General features: G+C 36.2%; 1 protein-coding gene across 1 annotated transcript; it reads left to right on the top strand.

Moving 5' to 3' along the window:
- Positions 1–3,899: 3,899 nt before the first annotated feature.
- LOC107586427 (cadherin-10-like) lies at positions 3,900–18,673 on the top strand. Its single transcript, XM_016273799.1, has 12 exons — positions 3,900–3,922; positions 4,007–4,367; positions 9,030–9,324; positions 11,370–11,489; positions 12,246–12,413; positions 12,958–13,145; positions 13,230–13,483; positions 14,454–14,590; positions 14,692–14,813; positions 14,919–15,027; positions 15,212–15,463; positions 18,108–18,673. Exons 2-12 carry the CDS (start codon positions 4,149–4,151, stop codon positions 18,596–18,598), a joined length of 2,355 nt encoding a protein of 784 aa, XP_016129285.1. The 5' UTR covers positions 3,900–3,922; positions 4,007–4,148; the 3' UTR covers positions 18,599–18,673.
- Positions 18,674–19,141: the final 468 nt, after the last annotated feature.

The raw sequence follows: 19,141 nt of genomic DNA, 5'->3' as shown, positions 1-19,141 counted from the left end.
TTTGAATTTTTGTCCAATTTTCAAATAGATTTTTCCTTCAAATCAAAATTTGCAATGCTGTAATTCCTTATAGCTGGTTGGTTTGGTTCATGGCTTGTGAGGCATTTTTAAAAAAAAATCTGTATGGCAAAAATACTTCCGGAACTTCCATAATTTTGCCTCAGTTATTGTTTGTACTGAATATAACCTCAGGGGATTTTAGTATTAATGTTATTGTAATAATGTTTGTCTTGTTGCTAGGCTGATTGTAATGGACTATTTTTGTCTTAGAGGAAGCTATGGAATAAATTATTTCAGTTCAAATCAATATTTACTGTACACATATTTATTTATTTATGTGGCATGTAGCCATGTAACCTGAAAGCTAAACTGGAGCCTGCTGGCCATGTTGAACACTTACGTGTTTGCTTACAGCGGTTCAGAAATGTAATAGTGGTGTTAAATATCTCTCGGGACAGGCATTCAAACATTTTGCAACATTAAAACTCTGTTTGCTACATTTAAGGAGATGCTCATGAAAAATCCTCTCTAAAAGGTGAAAAGGAGGTGAGTAATGTTTCACTTAGTCCCAGTTAATTGAATGTATCGTACATTGGCTGTCATGCTTAAACACTCAGCCTGAAAGCTCAGGAATAAACACAGCGGCAGGCCACTCTGCCAGCAGCAATCACTATCTGAGGCAGCGAGCAAGAGCTTTTAGGTCGTGTGACCAGCATTTGAATCCAACCCTAGTCATTCTGTGATATATAATCAAGGTCTGATATTGATCCCGCTACGTACGTTGATTTCTCTCGGCTCTGATGTAGCTATAACACCCATACTATAGTACTCCTTCTGGAAATCGATTTGGATGTGGAACATATTAAGAGGACAAGGGAATAAGAAGATGACATTGGAATGAGAATCAATTTGTGAATAAGGGTTGTCACTTCATTCACTTGCAGACTTTGTTTTAATCATTGTTTGTGACTGCAGAAAAAATCCACACGAGATGCGAACGTTATCTAGATCAATAATGATGCTGAGGGTCTCGACCGAATAACAGTCGCGCTGGAAATAATTGGTCTCAGTCACCATGACAGCCTGGGGTGTAAAACTTCCTTCAAAACCTTCATATTTTTAGTTTCCCATTAGCCTAATTATATAGCTACTTGACAATCATGTGTGACTAGTCATATACATAAACAGAGCGAAGTAGGTCCAACTACGATATTCTTCTGCAAGACACATGCAGTTTTGTTTATTAACCACTAGAGCATCAAAAGTTACATAGTGTACCTTTAATCTTTGGAATAATGTAACGTCGCAAATAAAAGACGTACCACTTAGATAAAAAAATAAAAAAAATAAATAAAAATACATGGACAGCAATGGTTAGGCAATTTTAAATATGATGTAGCACTTGGACCAACCAGACACACATTTGTTCATTAGCTTTAACAAATCAATTATTCATTAGATTAACAAATAATCACAGACCCCTCACCCAATAAACATACTGCGTGCCAGCATGTCTGGGAACGACCCCAGGCCCCTGGTTACCATGGCAACCATGACCCCTCAGCCAGATCAGATAAACTTTTACGACCTAAAAGTATGTAGAGAGAATCATCTCTTACTCAAGTCTCTCTAAAACAGACACATAATGCCCATACAAATTGACTCTTCTCTGATTAATTCATAGAAAAACCTTTCTTTGAATGAACATACATATACTTCAGGTCATTGTGTATGTTGTTACTGTTCTTGTATATTGTCTTTTGCATTGTATACTGTTTTATGCATGCTTATGATAGAACCACTCATTCATGCAACCTTACATATACCATGTTTGGTCTCTATGAATTCGTCTTCGGATGATCTAATTGAGAGTGTATATTATATGTTTATACCTATGCAACATATTTGTGTTCTAAGAATCTTTAGTTTTTGCATCAATACCCAATCAAATTACATATGCAAAATACCATGCTCTAAGACAAAGAGTCATAAACTTTCCCTCCAAAAGGGAAAGTTACCATTGGCTCTGTGACCTCCTGGAGGTGTGAGCTCAATAGGAGATAAAGCTCTCACATCAGTGACCCGCCTCAGTTAGTCTGCGCTTCTGTTAGATTCTGAGAGGACGAGGATGTGAGCTAGAACGCTTCTGCAACTCTTAAGTATGGACCAGGCTTCGGCCTTGTCTTTACATTCACCAACAATCCTAGGATCTCAGCTGATATCTCTCTTAGCTCTTTTTCACTTTCCACCTGGGAAGAAACTCCCAATCACCATCGAGTCAGAACATCTTTGGAGTTTATCACTCTTCAAACCCGGAAGAACAAGATTGCAAGTCCAAAACCTTGAAACCATCAAGACTTTCATCCGAGACTGCATCCGGACACTCGTCAACGACCAAGGCAATGCAAGTAACAGAGGTTTAGTATAAGCTGTAGACCCCGTTCTACACTCTTAAAAATAAAGGTGCTTCAAAAGGTTCTTGAAGCGATGCCATAGAAGAACCATTTTTGGTTCCATGAAGAACTATTCAGTCAAAGGTTCTTTAAAGAACCATCTCTTTCTTACCTTTTTATAATCTGAAGAACCTTCTTTCGCCACAAAGAACCTTTTTTGATACAGAACGGTTCTTTAGATGTTAAAGGTTCTTTATGGAACCATTTAGTCAAAAAGGTTATTCTATGGCATCGGGAAGCACTTTTATTTTTAAGAGTGTAAAACGGCGCTGATGGCTTCACTCAGGTGGTTAACTGACTCTTTTCATAGCTTCATTCTCTGGTTTTTCCTGATGGTTTCATCCATCACGCCTCATTTGCCCTTTCCCATGTATGAGTGATTGTTTGTTTGTTTGTTTGTTTGTTAGACTAGTTTCTGATGCTGCCTTGCAAATTAATAATGTATAATTAATTAATAATGTATGCATTAAGCAGACACTTTTATCCAAAGCGACTTACAGTGCATTCAGGCTATACATTTTGTACCAGTATGAATTAATGTCCTTTTATGATTTTGATCCTCGCTACATGCTCTAATGCATTAATACTGTATAAAAGTATTTTCTGTGGCCACGAAAATATCCTTTCCTATAGTTGAAATGAACTTACACTGAATGTTCGCTGGACGAACAGATTAGTTGAGGGCAATTTAATTCTGCTACAGCTACTACTGGCAGCTGATATAAATAATTGTAATTAATCATAATTAATTGTAATTATTTATATACATTTCCCTTTTGAGCTAATTTGCTACAATGATTATAAAATCCATATGGAAAAATTGTTTTGAATATTTATTATTGCACACACAGGAATACGGACAGTCTAGTAACAAGAATTGCATACTAGACAATATACTTTTTTTATCAATCATAATGACAGACTACATTTATTTATTTGTAGGCTACTGCTGAGGCTACACTAGTGATGGTAGAAGTGAGGCTTTTTGAAACACTGAAATAGTTGCATCACAAAATGATTAATGTTTCAACATCTGATGATTAAAGCTTTATAAATTCAATAAGAACAAAGCAAAATATGTTCAGCTGTGTTCTGGAAAACAATTGCAAGACTTTTTATTAATCTGTAACCTAAAAATGTAATCTAATGACATAAATACCATTAAATAATAGTTATCTGTTACTGTCTATGTAGTCTTACATTTTTTTTAAATGTATTTATTCATCATCAAGGTCGTAAATAACATAAAATGTTCGCTTAACAGATGATGACAGTCTGTCCAAACCATAACCCAGACCTGGCGTACTATGACATCTTAGCGGTGTTTACCGATGAAGGCATTTCTGTTAATTGTGCGGGTATGTTATATGCAAGGTTTTGTGTGAGGCTACATGTTTGATCTTCTGCGAATAGAATACCGCATGAGCGCCCTGTGGGATACACGCCGCGAACAACAAAGGGATTACAGTGTAAGAAACAGGTGTTGCATCTTGACAAGGGCTGCAATGACCTCCAACACACTGTAACCTTTTTGCTTTGATTATTTTTTATAGGGAATCAAAGGAGGATCAAAGGCAATTCTACAATGTCAGGGTTGCTGATGTTGCCATCTACATCACTTTCAATTCAGCACTGCCCTCCCTTCTTAGCTTATTCATAAGGAGTCACTGTCGTCGTGCCGATCGATTGGCTGCAATGATAATGAATCACTTCCTCTGGCTGTTTCCACTGGTCTTTCCGCACTTGAGCTCTCCAGTCATATTGCTAGAGAGGAGTGATGGGAATCTCTTTCACTGGAACCATCTGATGAAAGGAGATAAATTGGTGCTGCACAGATCCAAAAGGGACTGGATGTGGAGGCAGTTCTTCCTGTCGGAGGAATACACAGGAAGTAACTATCAGTACGTCGGCAAGGTGAGTGTCCACGATAACATGGGCCCAGAACGAGCCTTCTTGTCTAGCAAAACAGGGCTTGGATGAGATGCAAATGCCTGATTTTTGCATTCCTCTTTCATTTTCCAGAGCTTTATATGGTTTGACACTGGATTTGAACACGGCGCTCTGTGGCAGGCACTTTGAAAAACTTGATGCCATAATCAAAGAACATAAAGTAGCACAAATATGAATTACACACTCACTGAGGCATGAATATTCAAAGAGCCAGAAAGACTGAAAGTGAACGAGAGTGGGAGAGAGTCGTTTTGAGACAGAATACTTTGTACCAGGGTTTAGTTTTTTACCGCTCTCATTTCCAGGACAAAGTGGTTCCGCAGAGACCTGACAGGAATCAACAATTATGGGCTATTTCACTCACTCTTTTTCACCCCCCCCCCATTGACTTCCAACCCATCTGCAGTGGCTGTGTGAAGGAAGGGACTGCAATTCATCAAGCCGCAGTTCAGAGGCATGCTATATTTATGCCACATTAAACATGAAAGAGGAGTCCATACTGACATTCAGCAGCAGTCCCTGTTATTAAAACACTGACTGTGCTGTATACGTACAGAACACATAGAATACGACAAAGAGGCCTAAAACTGTTATTTTTCCTTCAAAATTAAATTTTTGTTTAGCACATATAACATACTAATAACACCATAAAAGAGAACATTTCGATGACTTGATCAAATGTTACTTGGAACATCTTTTCTGAACTTTGGGCATGCTAGACTAAGTGCTTTTGATAGCATATTTGGCTATGAGTCTTTTCTTTCTTTTCCAACATGAAAGTATAAGGTATTTTCTGTGAGTGTGCAAGACTGCCTAGATAAAATTGCAGTGATTGTAACAAACAATTCATCAATGTAGTGTTTATTTTTACGACAATACCTCAAAATATGACAATAAGAAATACCAGTTTCCAATATCAAGTGGCATAACAAGCTATTTTGTACAAATATCTGGAAGCAGCTAACACTGGAAGCCGCGCACATTGAAGTCAGAAACAGCTACTAGGGATGGGCGTATCGATCTTGAAATATCAATATATCAATGCTGATGTGAGTATCGAAAGTATCGATACTCAAATAATAAAATTCTGAAATTATTCTAAGGCATTTTATTTACCAGTGAACAAAAAATTATAAAAAAATTAAAGCATACAATATGCACTGAACTGCATGAATAAACCATGTTAGTGAAGGATAGTACTATTTCCCTGCTCATCTGACCACACGCAAATCAATGACAGAACCAATCAATCACAGAGAGCGTTCACTCACTTCTGACAGTACATTCAAACAGGGCTGCGTTTTTCAAAAGTATCATAAGAAAGCATTGAAGCTTTCGGGAACAGCAGCCCAGAACAATGCTTATCAGAGGACAGGAAAAACACATATGTTTGAGTTCACAAATAACAAACTGAAATTGTAGCCTACTGTACATAATTTGTGCAATCACATTTATTAAAATTGAACATTAAAAGTTCATATTGATCATGATCTTTTCTGTAATGTTAATATAAATCATACACTGTCAGAATAAAAAGGTTGCATTTTAAGCGTGCAGCAGCATAGCAGTCCTTTATGAAAAATGAACCATGTTTTTACTAAAGTAAAAACTAAAAATAGGAGTTTTACTAAAAATACAACCTAATAAGTTGCAATTAAGGCATAGTAAATGTTAAAATGTGTTTCAAGTATAAAGTAAAGTGGGTATTATTAGTAATGTAATAATATAAAAATTCCATAATTGAAAAGTTCAGTTTAGAAGTATTGTACCGGTTTAGGTATCGGTAGTGATATCGATAATACTGGCCTTTAAAAGTATCGGTATCATATTGAAAACAAAATAAGTGGTATCGGCCATCTCTAACAGCCACATCCAGTCTTACGTTAAAAATGAGGTGGAAAAGTAAGCAAGCAAACATAAAAGTGAACATCTGGACACCGATACAGCTCTTGACAGGGAAGTAAGGAGATAAATTTAGCCATGATTTAATGCTGTGTAAAGTAATAAATGGTTCAATATTTGTAGTCAGGCATTTATATTGTGATTTCTATTCTGCTCAGCTGCAGTATTATGAATATCGCAATTGCGATTCGACAGGATTTTGGGATTCACTGGATTCATGATTCGATTCTAGAATGATTATGATACTTTTATTTATTATTGATTATTTTGCCATTTAAATGCAAAACACTTGTTAACTATTTTGTCAAAACTGAGCTATGATTGCAGTCAGGTGACAGACGGATTTGGCTCAAACAAAGTATGCAGCATGCAAGATGCTAGTTACCTGTGCAATAACAGTGACTTTGGATTCTGTTTCAATGTAAGTCTATGCATCACAGGTTATTGCTGTCTTTTTTCGCTGCAGAAAAGGCTTTGCGGTCTTACTGAAATAAACCATTGTGAGGGTAGAAGTGACCATTGAATCAATTGAACCAATTGCATCGCAAACTGATTTGCGATTCACTGTTTCAAAACTTCGCATGCCAAGGACGTCTGGTTATTTCTATATAAAATGCAACAAAGTGCAACTACAAAAGGTAGGGTAGGCGATTTTTGAAAAGCTAGTGACAGCAAGCTAGCTTTGAAAGCATGAGATCCCAGCCTCCCCCAAAACACACAAACGCGCTCAGGCAGACCAGAGACTAACCTGCGACACGATGAGAGACGGCGTTGGTGGAGAATTAAATGCAATGCTGTCAGATTACCTCATGTCTCATTCACCAGTGAGAAAACATTACAATACAAAGTGCATAATATTACAATAATAGTTCCTTTCATTCTTGTTGGAACGCTCTGATGATGTATCATGTCTGCGCAAACAGGGTGCGCAAAGGTATCCAAATACATATTTGACAGGCAGGCAGGACAGCCTATCGTAATGTTAGGACCGAGCATTTTGATTAGACGAACATGTTATGGTCCTACCCTTCCACAGACGATATAAATACATATAAATAAATGTAGACCACTTAACCTAGTGATTGCTATCAGGATATGAAGAGACCCTACGCTGCCTTTAAACATTGCAACAGACATTTACTAAATTGAGTGTTTTTGAGAATGATAAGTGCATGCAGTGAACACTATAAGGACAGTTTTTATGTTATGCCAAATAAATAGTTTGCAACATTCTGCTTTGTGATGTTTTCCTATGTCTTTCATTTGCCCTCTCTGTCAGTCAGTGTGGAAAACATAAAGTGTTTGTTATGAGATCCTGCTGAGTGTGTTTGAAGGGTCAGCTGGTGGAATCAGACCGCTGGCTCTTTCTAAAAACAGCCTTAAGAGCCCAGGATAAATGCATTAAATAGCCATGACTCTGACCAGATGCTGGAACTGCATCTGCACACATAAACGCATGAAACACCTGCTTATTCTATTTTTTTTATTATTATTATTCATTGAAGCATGTTAGAACCCATATAGTCTCATCCCACTGGTTAAAATTTAATTAAGCATCAGACAGTGACAGTTGGACAGCTTTAGGGCAAATAAACTCATTTAAGGGAAACTAAATGACCCAACCAGTGGGATGTATCAGGGTGATTCTTCAATTAGGGGAACTCTTCTGTCCCCTACTAAGATTTTAAAGAAAGAGACAATGACTGTGTCTGTTTTTAATTACTTTTACCTAATATTTAAGAGGGTTGAAATGAAAAATGTTCTATTTTAAGGCTTGTTCATATACCCAGATTTTAAAAACTTTCATCTATAATAAATGAAATAATAAAAATAAATCATAAAAAGCAGGGAAATTCCTAAAAGTTTTCACAAATTTTTCCCATAACTTTATATTTTATTTTACAATAAATAAGCTGTTGTATTATCTTACAGTAAACAGTTTATTTTACAAATCCAACATTTATTCACTGCTAGTTAACTTTACTTTTGCTAGTTACTTTTCTCTCAAATGAAGTGCCATTATTATCACGTTATTTCAAGACGTCAAACATGCTAAAGGTTTTATTAAGAAAATGGCACAAAAAAAAAATGTTGAAAGACTACAAAGCATTAGCAATTTGGTTTCTAACATCAGTCAGTTTTATTGCAATAGTCCTACTATATAGAGGACAGTGATGAGATCCAGTTTAACGAGTTTATTCTAAGTAGCAGGATGACAGTAAGGACAAAGATAGCAATAAATACAATTTTGATTAGTGTTATCACTATTAAAATGAAAAGTCATGGAAATCAATCATGTTCTAAAAGGCATAGGGACATTTTGTATTTTTAGCAATGCAAATGGAAATGCAATGAAAATGCAGTGGTAAAAACGGACTAAAAGCTTCATTACTATTTAATGGAATATGTTCTAAAGACTTGTACTCTTAAGACTGTGGCTTTTATGAGTTTCTATTGTCCCTAGAGAGCTTTCCCTCCAAAAGATGATTCTTCTAAGCTGCTAACCATGATTGAAAACAAGTCTAGCTGAAGTCTGCTGGTTAATAAAACACGACAGCATATCATATTAACATTTTCCTGAAGGAAGGACTTTCTATTACTCTAGTAGTGTTTGATTAAAGCGTTTGATTTGAAAATATTCACAAATGATGTGCCAAATATCAAATCTGTGCATTGTGACAAAAAATCTTGTGTTAAGTCACAGTCTGCTTTCTGTCCATGCAGCTTCGCTCAGACAAAGACAGAGGGGATGGAACTGCCAGATACGTTCTCTCTGGGGAAGGAGCAGGCACAATTTTTCGTATTGATGAGAAGTCTGGGGATTTACATGCTACACAGAGACTGGACAGAGAGGAAAAGGCCTCTTACACACTGCAGGCCCAGGCTTTCAACAAGATCACGGGCCTCCCTCTGGAGCCTGCCACTGAATTCATTGTCAAGATACATGACATCAATGACAATGAGCCCAAATTTACCAAGGCTGTCTACACTGCCAGTGTACCTGAAATGTCAGACGTCGGTGAGTGAATGAAAATTACTTTTTCTCTCGGTGTTGTTATTTGAAGTGCATTTACTGTCATGCTGGAATACTGCATGAGGGTGTGATATTCCTGTCACTGCAGTGTTTTTAAGGTGCCATTGGTTTTTCGAGAGTTTTTTTTTCTTCTTCTTCTTCATTTGACAAGCGCATGTAGCATGTAGTGTTATGGAGTGGAGCATTTAGACAACAGTGAGCTAAACTTTCACAACGTTTTGTTTTATTTGCTTGTTTTATTGGGGTTATTTAGTTTCAGCTTTGATTTAAATATTTATCTTGTCTTGTTAAGTTTTGTTTTGTTTTTTAGGGCTGTTTTGGCTTTGATTTAAGTCTTTATCATGTTGTCCTATCATGTTATTCAACATTACTAGGGAACGATTTAAACAAAAGTGAGTTAGACCTTGACAAAAATTTGTTTTGGTTTGTGTTATTAAGGTTGTTTTGTTTCGCTTTGAATGGCTCTGCATGATTTTTATTTTTTATTTTTTTGGTGTGTCCCTAAATTGAAAAATGAATAGAAAATAAAAACAATAAATAAATATTATTTTATATTATAGAGTCCCACAAAAGTTTTTTTTTTTAAACCCTTTGTTCAGACAGGAGAATTTGATGCTCTCAAGAGTTCTAGAGCCCATAACAAACTAGGATAAAATGCTAAATGAGTAATGGCATTTTCTTTTTATAATTTGGTGTTTGTTGCCACATAAGTAAATATAAATATGTAAAGCAAATAAGACTAGTACCATGGTTCAATTAATAATCCGAAATAACCATATTGCCGAAACATAACAGTTTTAGGAATGTATATTTAATAACGCGTGCTGCAGGTAGTCAAATGCAAATATATGTAAACACTAAAACCAGTGCCCGCAAGTCACTGTCTCTTTTGAGTCCTGATGTAGTGCCTGATGGAAGAGATTCTATTTGCTCATCTTATCACATTTTCTATTTACATCTAATTCTCATTCACACATCATCTATCACCACTGTCTCACACAATCAGTGGCTCTGTGCTAGCAGTGACACTGCACCATACATATTCACAGCGCATGAATATTCAGGAGATTCATGCTGCTTCTCAGTAATATCATAATAACCTCTGGTTATCCCGTTTCCAATCAAGTCAGTCCTCAAGCAGTGAAGCAGTCTGTTTGGTATCGTCTCCCCAAAGAAAATCTAATGATGCTCTTCCTTCACTGATATGGGTTCTCATGTTCAGTTGGAATCTAATATAAGGGACTGTACATCTTATTTATGAAATTATTGCCCTCAATCAAGGGGAAAGTGTCATCATATTATGAAGCACTCGTTACCCTCTGACACACAACCCTACGACAAAACCAATTCCATCTGTGTTTTCTAATTTAAGGAATGGTGGTAAATCTAGGTTAGAGGCACTGTAGCCTTTGAACCATAATGCATGTTAATAATTCAGTTCTGAAAACAAAACAACTATTTGTTTTCTTTTAATGACTATACCCCTTGATAATGCATTTATTGAGAGCTTGGTTCTTCACATTTGAGACATTTTAATATAATATAAATGTATTTCCAAACACAATCCTATCCCTGAAAAAGTCTTATATAGAGGCTAATCGGTTTAATCGTAATATTAAAGTGACTGTGACTTTTCCACTGCTACCCAAAGGAATATTTTATTGCTCAGAGGTTGGTCTTTCACAGTTCTGCAGACTCAGTTATGTTCTCAATTATGCTTGATTGAAATATTGACTTTGCCTCAGATGCTTATCCTAAAATGCCTATAAGGAGAAATAAATATTGGCATGCGGTATGTCAATAAATTTAATGTATTTAGGTTTTAGAAGAATTTGATGAGAAGTATTAGATAAATATAGTGAAGTTACTGATTGCAGGCTTTAGTATTTTGGCAAATCTGAGGACATTTTTATTTACACTGTTGATGCTACATTGTTGACTGTCAGCATACGAGAGAAGGAGACTTAATCAAACATTTCCATTTGCTCTCCTCTCCATTCTCAAAACTCTTCTTTCTTTCTTTTTTATAGGGACTTTTGTAATAGAAGTCAATGCCACTGATGCAGATGATGCCACATATGGGAACAGTGCCAAACTCGTGTACAGCATCCTGCAAGGGCAGCCCTACTTCTCTGTGGAGCCCGAGACAGGTCCTCCAAACATCTTGTTGAAAACATATTCTCTGCTGACATACCACTACGATGTATGCCTGAGGCTATTTGACAAAGTGAGGCAGGGATGTGACTTTTTATGTGGAATGTCTGAAGCATAAAGATCACACACTGCTGCGCCTGGTTAACACATCCAGCTACAACTAGAATATTTGTTTTACACGAAATGGAATAAAACTTTGAAATGGAACAAATTGCTGTGCTAGGCTTGTTTTATTACTTTTGCTGGGAAGAATGGGAGTTAAGGTTGAAAAATGTTGCAATATAAAGGTTATGGATGCAAAATATCAAGATGAAGGTATAAACACAAACCCAAGCAGGAAAAGAAAATACTGGCCCTTTAAGAAAGTATAGTGCTATAAAACAAACAAATATATTATTAGAAACATATTAAGAAGAGTTGAAGTATAAGTTTCTGTTTAGTATGCAGTAAGTTACCCGGAACTGCAAAATAGCTGTCTTGCATTAAATTGTGAAAAATTAGTGGATGAATGAATGAATATGTACATGTGCTTTGAATAAATAGTAAGAATATATCATAATAAATGAAAAAGTATCTATATGAATGAATAGGTACGATATGGCCTATTTATTTTTTTACTCATAAATACAAAAGTGTATATATACACATCATGTGTGTATAGAGAGAGAAATAGATTTACATTTACGTTATGTTAGTTATATTACAATTTTATGTTTTTCTGCTTGTTGGTCATACAATGTTTTTCTGTGCAGGAATTGTCAGAATAGCTCTTTCCAGTATGGACAGAGAAGTACGGAAGGAGTATCAGGTGGTTATACAAGCCAAAGACATGGCAGGACAGATGGGTGGTCTGTCTGGAACCACTATGGTCAATGTCACCCTTACAGATGTTAATGACAGCCCGCCACGTTTTGCTTACAGTAAGATACCACTAAATTATGATTAAGTGCTTATTAAGCCCTTATTAAGTGCTTTTAAAGTCAACGTGAATTGCAACCCATCTACTGTTTGAATTGTATTTCTGACATATTGTATTTCTTGAACTCTGAATTATATTTCTGATGTATTTCCAAGTGAGTATTCAGCTAGAGAAATGTAAAACATTACATGGAGCTAAAACAAATGTTGAGTTCACTTAAATTCAGCTTAATTAGCTGTTTGCTATTGGTTGGCATTTTAGTTAAGCAAAATTATTGCATGGGCAAAGTGAAATCAGAAGATAAGGCTTTTCAAAGGAAGAGCAAGTTTTTAGATTTTGCTTAAAATATAATGAGGACCTTTTTTTGTCAAGAATAACACGCACCAATGAAAATACATCTAGTATTGCGCATTAAGAATGCATTAAGTAATTAAATAGGGTAAATCTTGACTTTAAACAGCATGAAGGGCTTAGAATTAAGACCAAAAAGGACATAAAATTGTGTTTATATGGTTGAAATTAACATAACCTCTTTCATTTTCAAGGTTCTTACCACCTAAGCACTTATGAGTCAGCAGAAATCGGATCAACTGTGGGTCGAATCAAAGCCAACGATGGTGACGAGGGAGAAAATGCTGAAATGAAATACAGAATTGTAGATGGAGATGGCAAAGAATATCTCGATATAATAACAGATGAGACAACCCAAGAGGGTGTTATCGTTGTCAAAAAGGTAAAACCCTGTGTCAGAGTTTATGAATATGTTATGATTTATAATGCTATGAAAACAAACAAACACTTCTTGATCTTCATCCAGAAACTGGACTATGAAAGCAAGCGCATTTACACAGTGAAAGTGGAGGTGACTAACACACACCAGGACCCCAACTTCGCTGATCTGGGCCCATTCTTAGACACAGCCATTGTCAAGGTCACAGCCAAAGATGTAGATGAGCCTCCTGTCTTCAGCAGGCCTCAGTATGTCTTTGAGGTCAATGAGGACACACCAAAAGGAATAGCAATTGGAACTATTACAGCCTGGGACCCTGATGCCACACATTACCCAATCCAGTGAGCATTTGAAATATTTAATTATTCAACAGTTACTGCAGGGAATTCACTAAAATGATTTGCACCCACAGTAGCATACGGTAGTTTATTTCCACACTCTGTCTGCACTGCACCCGATTCTCTAAATAAATTATGCAAATCAGATGACGGCACAAAAACCCTCCCCCCAAAAAATCTGTTGAATGCAATTCCCAATCTTGCAGACTGGCTCCAGGTTGTGGAGGATGCAGCACACTACTGCAATCTGACATAATTTAGTGCCTGAATCAACTCTTTAAAATGACAAAAATGCACTCGACCGCAAAAATAATATATCCAAACAGTGTGTTTGGATATATGCCCAGTTTTTGCTCTTCTTCTTTATTTGATTATCATTTGATGAATTGCTGATGCCGTGATGCCTAGAAAATGTCCAATAGTGCTGACTTTTGGTGTGTAAGGTGCAGTCTATAAGCCTAATTTGCATAGAAAAATATTTGTATGCAGTGAAAAGAATGACAATTTGAATATACATGTCACAGTGCTACATGCAGATACTGTATGAACCAGATTAAAGTGGTTCATACAGTACAGCAAAGTGTCACAGTAATACCCACTATTGGCTCACTTATTATTATTATTATTATTATTTATTTATTTTTAATCAAGTGCTGAATGGTTAAAAAATAATACAGATTAAAAAAAAAGAAAAAAAAAAAGATTATGACAAAATAAAGCGGCAGTGGCCTTATTATTATTTTTATTTATTTATTTAGAGGCTGAAATGGTATAATGAACAGTTCTATAAAACATGACATCTTTCTTTAGAGAGAGAGAGAGAGAATCTCATTTACAATAATACCCTGGCAATTGGCCTTTGTCTAATATGATCCAGTTTATAATATGCAACAATATGCAAATCTTTAAATTTCAGTGAATGTCAGTGACAGTTTCAGTTATTGTTTTATTTCTTTCTTAAACCTGTCCATAGATATGCAATAGATCAACACACAGACCCAGAGAGACTCTACCACATCGACCCCAAGAATGGGTCCATCACAATTCTTAAGTCTCTTGACAGGGAAGTGTCAAAGTGGCACAACATCTCAGTCCTGGCCAGTGAAATAAGTAAGTAAGCGCATGCATAAAGAAATAGCCTGGTGACACATCATGTAATGTATATATACTGCCTGCTTTACATTGTGATAATCTTTACACTATTCCTCTAGATAACCCTCATCAAAGAAGCCGTGTTCCTGTCTTGATAAAGGTTTTGGATGTGAATGACAATGCGCCAGAATTTGCCATGATATATGAGACATTTGTGTGTGAGAATGTCAAAGCTGGGCAGGTATTTATACTTTATGCTTGCTTATGCCTGTTATGAAGGTATCATAAAAATATGAATGCTATTTATATAAAATGAAATGGTTCAAAAACCTGCCTACCATTCCAGCTCATACAGACTATCAGTGCCATCGACACAGATGATCCTCTTGTGGGTCACAAATTTGTATTCAGCTTGAGTTCAATGAATCCAAACTTCACCATCTTTGATAATGAAGGTGAATAAATCTTTCCTTTGACGTTTCAATCTAAAATCTTATGGAAAATGCATGTGTTTAATCTTCTTTTCTGTTTTGGCACCAACAAAAACAGCTTTATTTTTGCTGTTGTTTGACTCAGCATGAGATAATATCTCCAGCTCTGACTGTTTGAATGTTCTCTTAACCCCCACCTCTCCCAAAGATAACACAGCCAGAATCCTGACCAGAAGAAGTGGATTTAACAGGCGTGAAATGAGTGTCTACTATCTGCCAGTAGTTATCTCCGACAGCGACTACCCCATCCAGAGCAGCACCAGCACGTTGACCATTCGTGTGTGCAGTTGTGACGCCACCGGCAACATGCGTTCCTGCAGTGTCGACGCGTTGCTGCTCTCTGCTGGCCTCAGCACTGGGGCGCTAGTGGCGATACTTCTCTGTATCCTCATCCTGCTTAGTGAGTTTATGCCCACCGGTTTTTAGAATTCACATCATAACCCAAGGCAGGCTTATTATAGTTTTTTTTTTTTTTTTTAGCTCAGCTTAGTTTAGTGCTCATTAGTTTCCATCACCTTTAGTTTTAGATTCTACAGGTATTAGTTTTCTGGTTTCCCTTTTTATTTTAGTTTTTCAGTGTTTATTTCAGTTTTAGTATTTTAGAACTTCCAAAGTTAAAATGTTTATTTTTTAAAACATCTTTAATAGTGTTCATTTTCTCAGCACAGTCTTGTAATATTACAGTCTAGTGGTATTTTCTCATTTAATTGAGTTGTAAATGTTTAAAGTTTTATAATACAACATATAAAAACAAATACTGTCGACTCGTATTGAGTAAATCTTTTTTAGTTTATATCAAGAATGTAATAGTGATTCACACTCAATTGTTTTAATGACATGTAGAAAAAACACAGAATTTCTGAATTTTGAGTGTGAATCACTACTGAATTTTATCAAAACCTAAAACTAAAATTAGTTTATGCTTTTTTGAGTCATGAAAATGCATTTAGTTTGGTTTAGTTTTTTCCCAGTAACGCTTATTTTAATTTAATTTTATTTCATTTTATTATTTTATTTTATTTTAGTTAATGAAAATGTTTTCAATTGGGTTTCATCTTAGTTTTCATAAAATTCATGACGTAAGTAAGTAGCGACAAATCTTTTCATCCATATTGTGACGTACATCTGTGTGAAATGGATCCATCAACTTTCTTGATGGATCCATTCTTTCTTTCTCCCCCCCCCCCCCCCCCCCCCCCCCTCCCCCACCCCTGACAACCATATCTCCGACAGCGACTACCCCATCCAGAGCAGCACCAGCACGTTGACCATTCGTGTGTGCAGTTGTGACGCCACCGGCAACATGCGTTCCTGCAGTGTCGACGCGTTGCTGCTCTCTGCTGGCCTCAGCACTGGGGCGCTAGTGGCGATACTTCTCTGTATCCTCATCCTGCTTAGTGAGTTTATGCCCACCGGTTTTTAGAATTCACATCATAACCCAAGGCAGGCTTATTATTTTTTTTTTTTTTTTTAGCTCAGCTTAGTTTAGTGCTCATTAGTTTCCATCACCTTTAGTTTTAGATTCTACAGGTATTAGTTTTCTGGTTTCCCTTTTTATTTTAGTTTTTCAGTGTTTATTTCAGTTTTAGTATTTTAGAACTTCCAAAGTTAAAATGTTTATTTTTTAAAACATCTTTAATAGTGTTCATTTTCTCAGCACAGTCTTGTAATATTACAGTCTAGTGGTATTTTCTCATTTAATTGAGTTGTAAATGTTTAAAGTTTTATAATACAACATATAAAAACAAATACTGTCGACTCGTATTGAGTAAATCTTTTTTAGTTTATATCAAGAATGTAATAGTGATTCACACTCAATTGTTTTAATGACATGTAGAAAAAACACAGAATTTCTGAATTTTGAGTGTGAATCACTACTGAATTTTATCAAAACCTAAAACTAAAATTAGTTTATGCTTTTTTGAGTCATGAAAATGCATTTAGTTTGGTTTAGTTTTTTCCCAGTAACGCTTATTTTAATTTTATTTTATTTCATTTTATTATTTTATTTTATTTTAGTTAATGAAAATGTTTTCAATTGGGTTTCATCTTAGTTTTCATAAAATTCATGACGTAAGTAAGTAGCGACAACTCTTTTCATCCATATTGTGACGTACATCTGTGTGAAATGATGTCACATTTCCCCCCCCCAAAAAAAAAGGAAAATCTGAATGAGAGCTTTTGGTTGATTGGTGAAGTCCTGTATACGTCACCAGAGAAGTCTGTCATTTAACTGGAAGATCCATTTTGGTTAAAAATTACAAGCTAAAAAAGGTAAACAAATGAAATGCATGCATGGATGAATTCTTCTCAATAAGATAAATAAAATGCATTTACAAAATAGATAGGGTGAATTTTCATTAACAATAACAATACAATACAATACAAACTGTATTTCTATAGCACATTTAAAACAACTGCCGTTGACCAAAGTGCTTTCCAGCAACATTACATACAGTCACACAATCAAGATTCAACATTAAAATATAAAACCTGGTCCCTCTAGTCAATTCTAAAAGCTCTACCAAAAAGGTACGATTTCAATCTAGACTTAAAAGCATCCACAGATGGTGAAGATTTAATGTGCATTGGGAGAGGGTTCCATAATCGAGGAGCAGCCACTGCGAAAGCCCTATCACCCTTTGATTTTAATCTTGTTTTGGGAACATAAAGAATCATCTGATTCGAAGATCTCAAGTTTCTTGAATTTTGATAAGGAATCAATAGGTCAACAATATATTTTAGGGCAATGCCATGCAACGCTTTAAAAACCATCAACAAAACCTTAAATTCAATTCTAAATTCTACAGGCAACCAGTGTAAAGAAACCAAAACTGAAGTAATTCTCTCTCTCTTCTTTGTGCGAGTCAAAGTCTGGCAGCAGCATTTTGTACTAATTGAAGACGAGATAATTGACCCTGTGAAATACCTACTGTATATATACAGAATTACAGTAATTGATGCGTGATGACACAAAGGCATGAATAATAGTCTCTAGGTCCATAACAACACTGACCAAGGCGTATCTCTTCACTCTTTTCCAGTGATTGTGGTGCTGTTCTCGGCTCTAAAGAAGCAGAGGAGAAAGGAACCGCTGATCATCTCCAAAGAGGATGTCAGGGATAACGTAGTCAGCTACAACGACGAGGGTGGCGGCGAGGAGGACACGCAGGCTTTTGACATCGGCACACTGCGCCACCCGGAGGTGATCGAAAGCAACAAGCTGCGCCGAGACATCATCCCTGAGATGCTGTTTCCCTATCACAGACCTTCACCCATGAAGGAGTGTGCCGATGTCAGAGACTTCATTATTAGCAGACTGCAAGAAAACGACACAGACCCTTTCGCGCCTCCCTATGACTCTCTCGCCACTTACGCTTATGAGGGCAATGGATCAATTGCTGAGTCACTGAGCTCTCTGGAGTCCTCTGTGACTGAGGGAGACCATGAATATGATTACCTCTCTAACTGGGGCCCGCAGTTTAAAAAGCTCGCTGACATGTACATCGGGAAGGATACGGGAGTTGCCAACTAGGCTGCGGTTCAATGACATTCATATTGTCTGTATATAGGCCTACGCTCGGATCTCACTCTGCGTGCTCTGAGGCATAACTTGAAAGAAAGAAAAAAGGATACTTCACAAGTCCTCTTTCTTTGTTTTCTACCAACACAAGCTGAACTTCACCTTTATGATGGATTTTTTCATTGTGGTAAGGTGATTTTGTGTTAATAGGAGAAGTGACAGTGATTTAGTTTTTTGTTTATTAGAAAAAAAAAAACTTTACTGAGGACCAAAATAAATGGAGGATTTTGTGACTTTAAATACATAGACAGTGACAAGACTGCCTTTGTCTTGTAACTGATTGTAAAGGACTCTTCCCTGTTCCTCTTCCTTGATGATGGCGACGTATCCTGCATCACAAATCACATTGTGCAACATTTTTGGTTCCATGACGTTATGGCAAAAATAATTGATGAGAAATTAATTATGTTTCTTAAAATTCTTCAAATGCAGTTGTTGTTTTTTTTCATTTGATGTTTTTAAATGAATAATGGCCCCCTAGAAAAAAAATTATCC

The sequence above is a fragment of the Sinocyclocheilus grahami genome, unplaced genomic scaffold, assembly GCF_001515645.1.
Source record: "Sinocyclocheilus grahami isolate Dianchi unplaced genomic scaffold, SAMN03320097.WGS_v1.1 scaffold5.1, whole genome shotgun sequence".
In the NCBI taxonomy this organism is placed as follows: domain Eukaryota; kingdom Metazoa; phylum Chordata; class Actinopteri; order Cypriniformes; family Cyprinidae; genus Sinocyclocheilus; species Sinocyclocheilus grahami.
This window is presented reverse-complemented; position numbering and strand designations above follow the sequence as displayed.

Excerpts from the sequence above, each read along its gene's own strand:
- LOC107586427 (XM_016273799.1), top strand. The coding sequence starts at position 4,149 with ATGATAATGAATCACTTCCTCTGGCTGTTTCCACTGGTCTTTCCGCAC. Across the intron at positions 13,146-13,229 it reads GTGTTATCGTTGTCAAAAAG|AAACTGGACTATGAAAGCAA; the intron begins GTAAAACCCTGT and ends ATCTTCATCCAG. Across the intron at positions 14,814-14,918 it reads AGAATGTCAAAGCTGGGCAG|CTCATACAGACTATCAGTGC; the intron begins GTATTTATACTT and ends CTACCATTCCAG.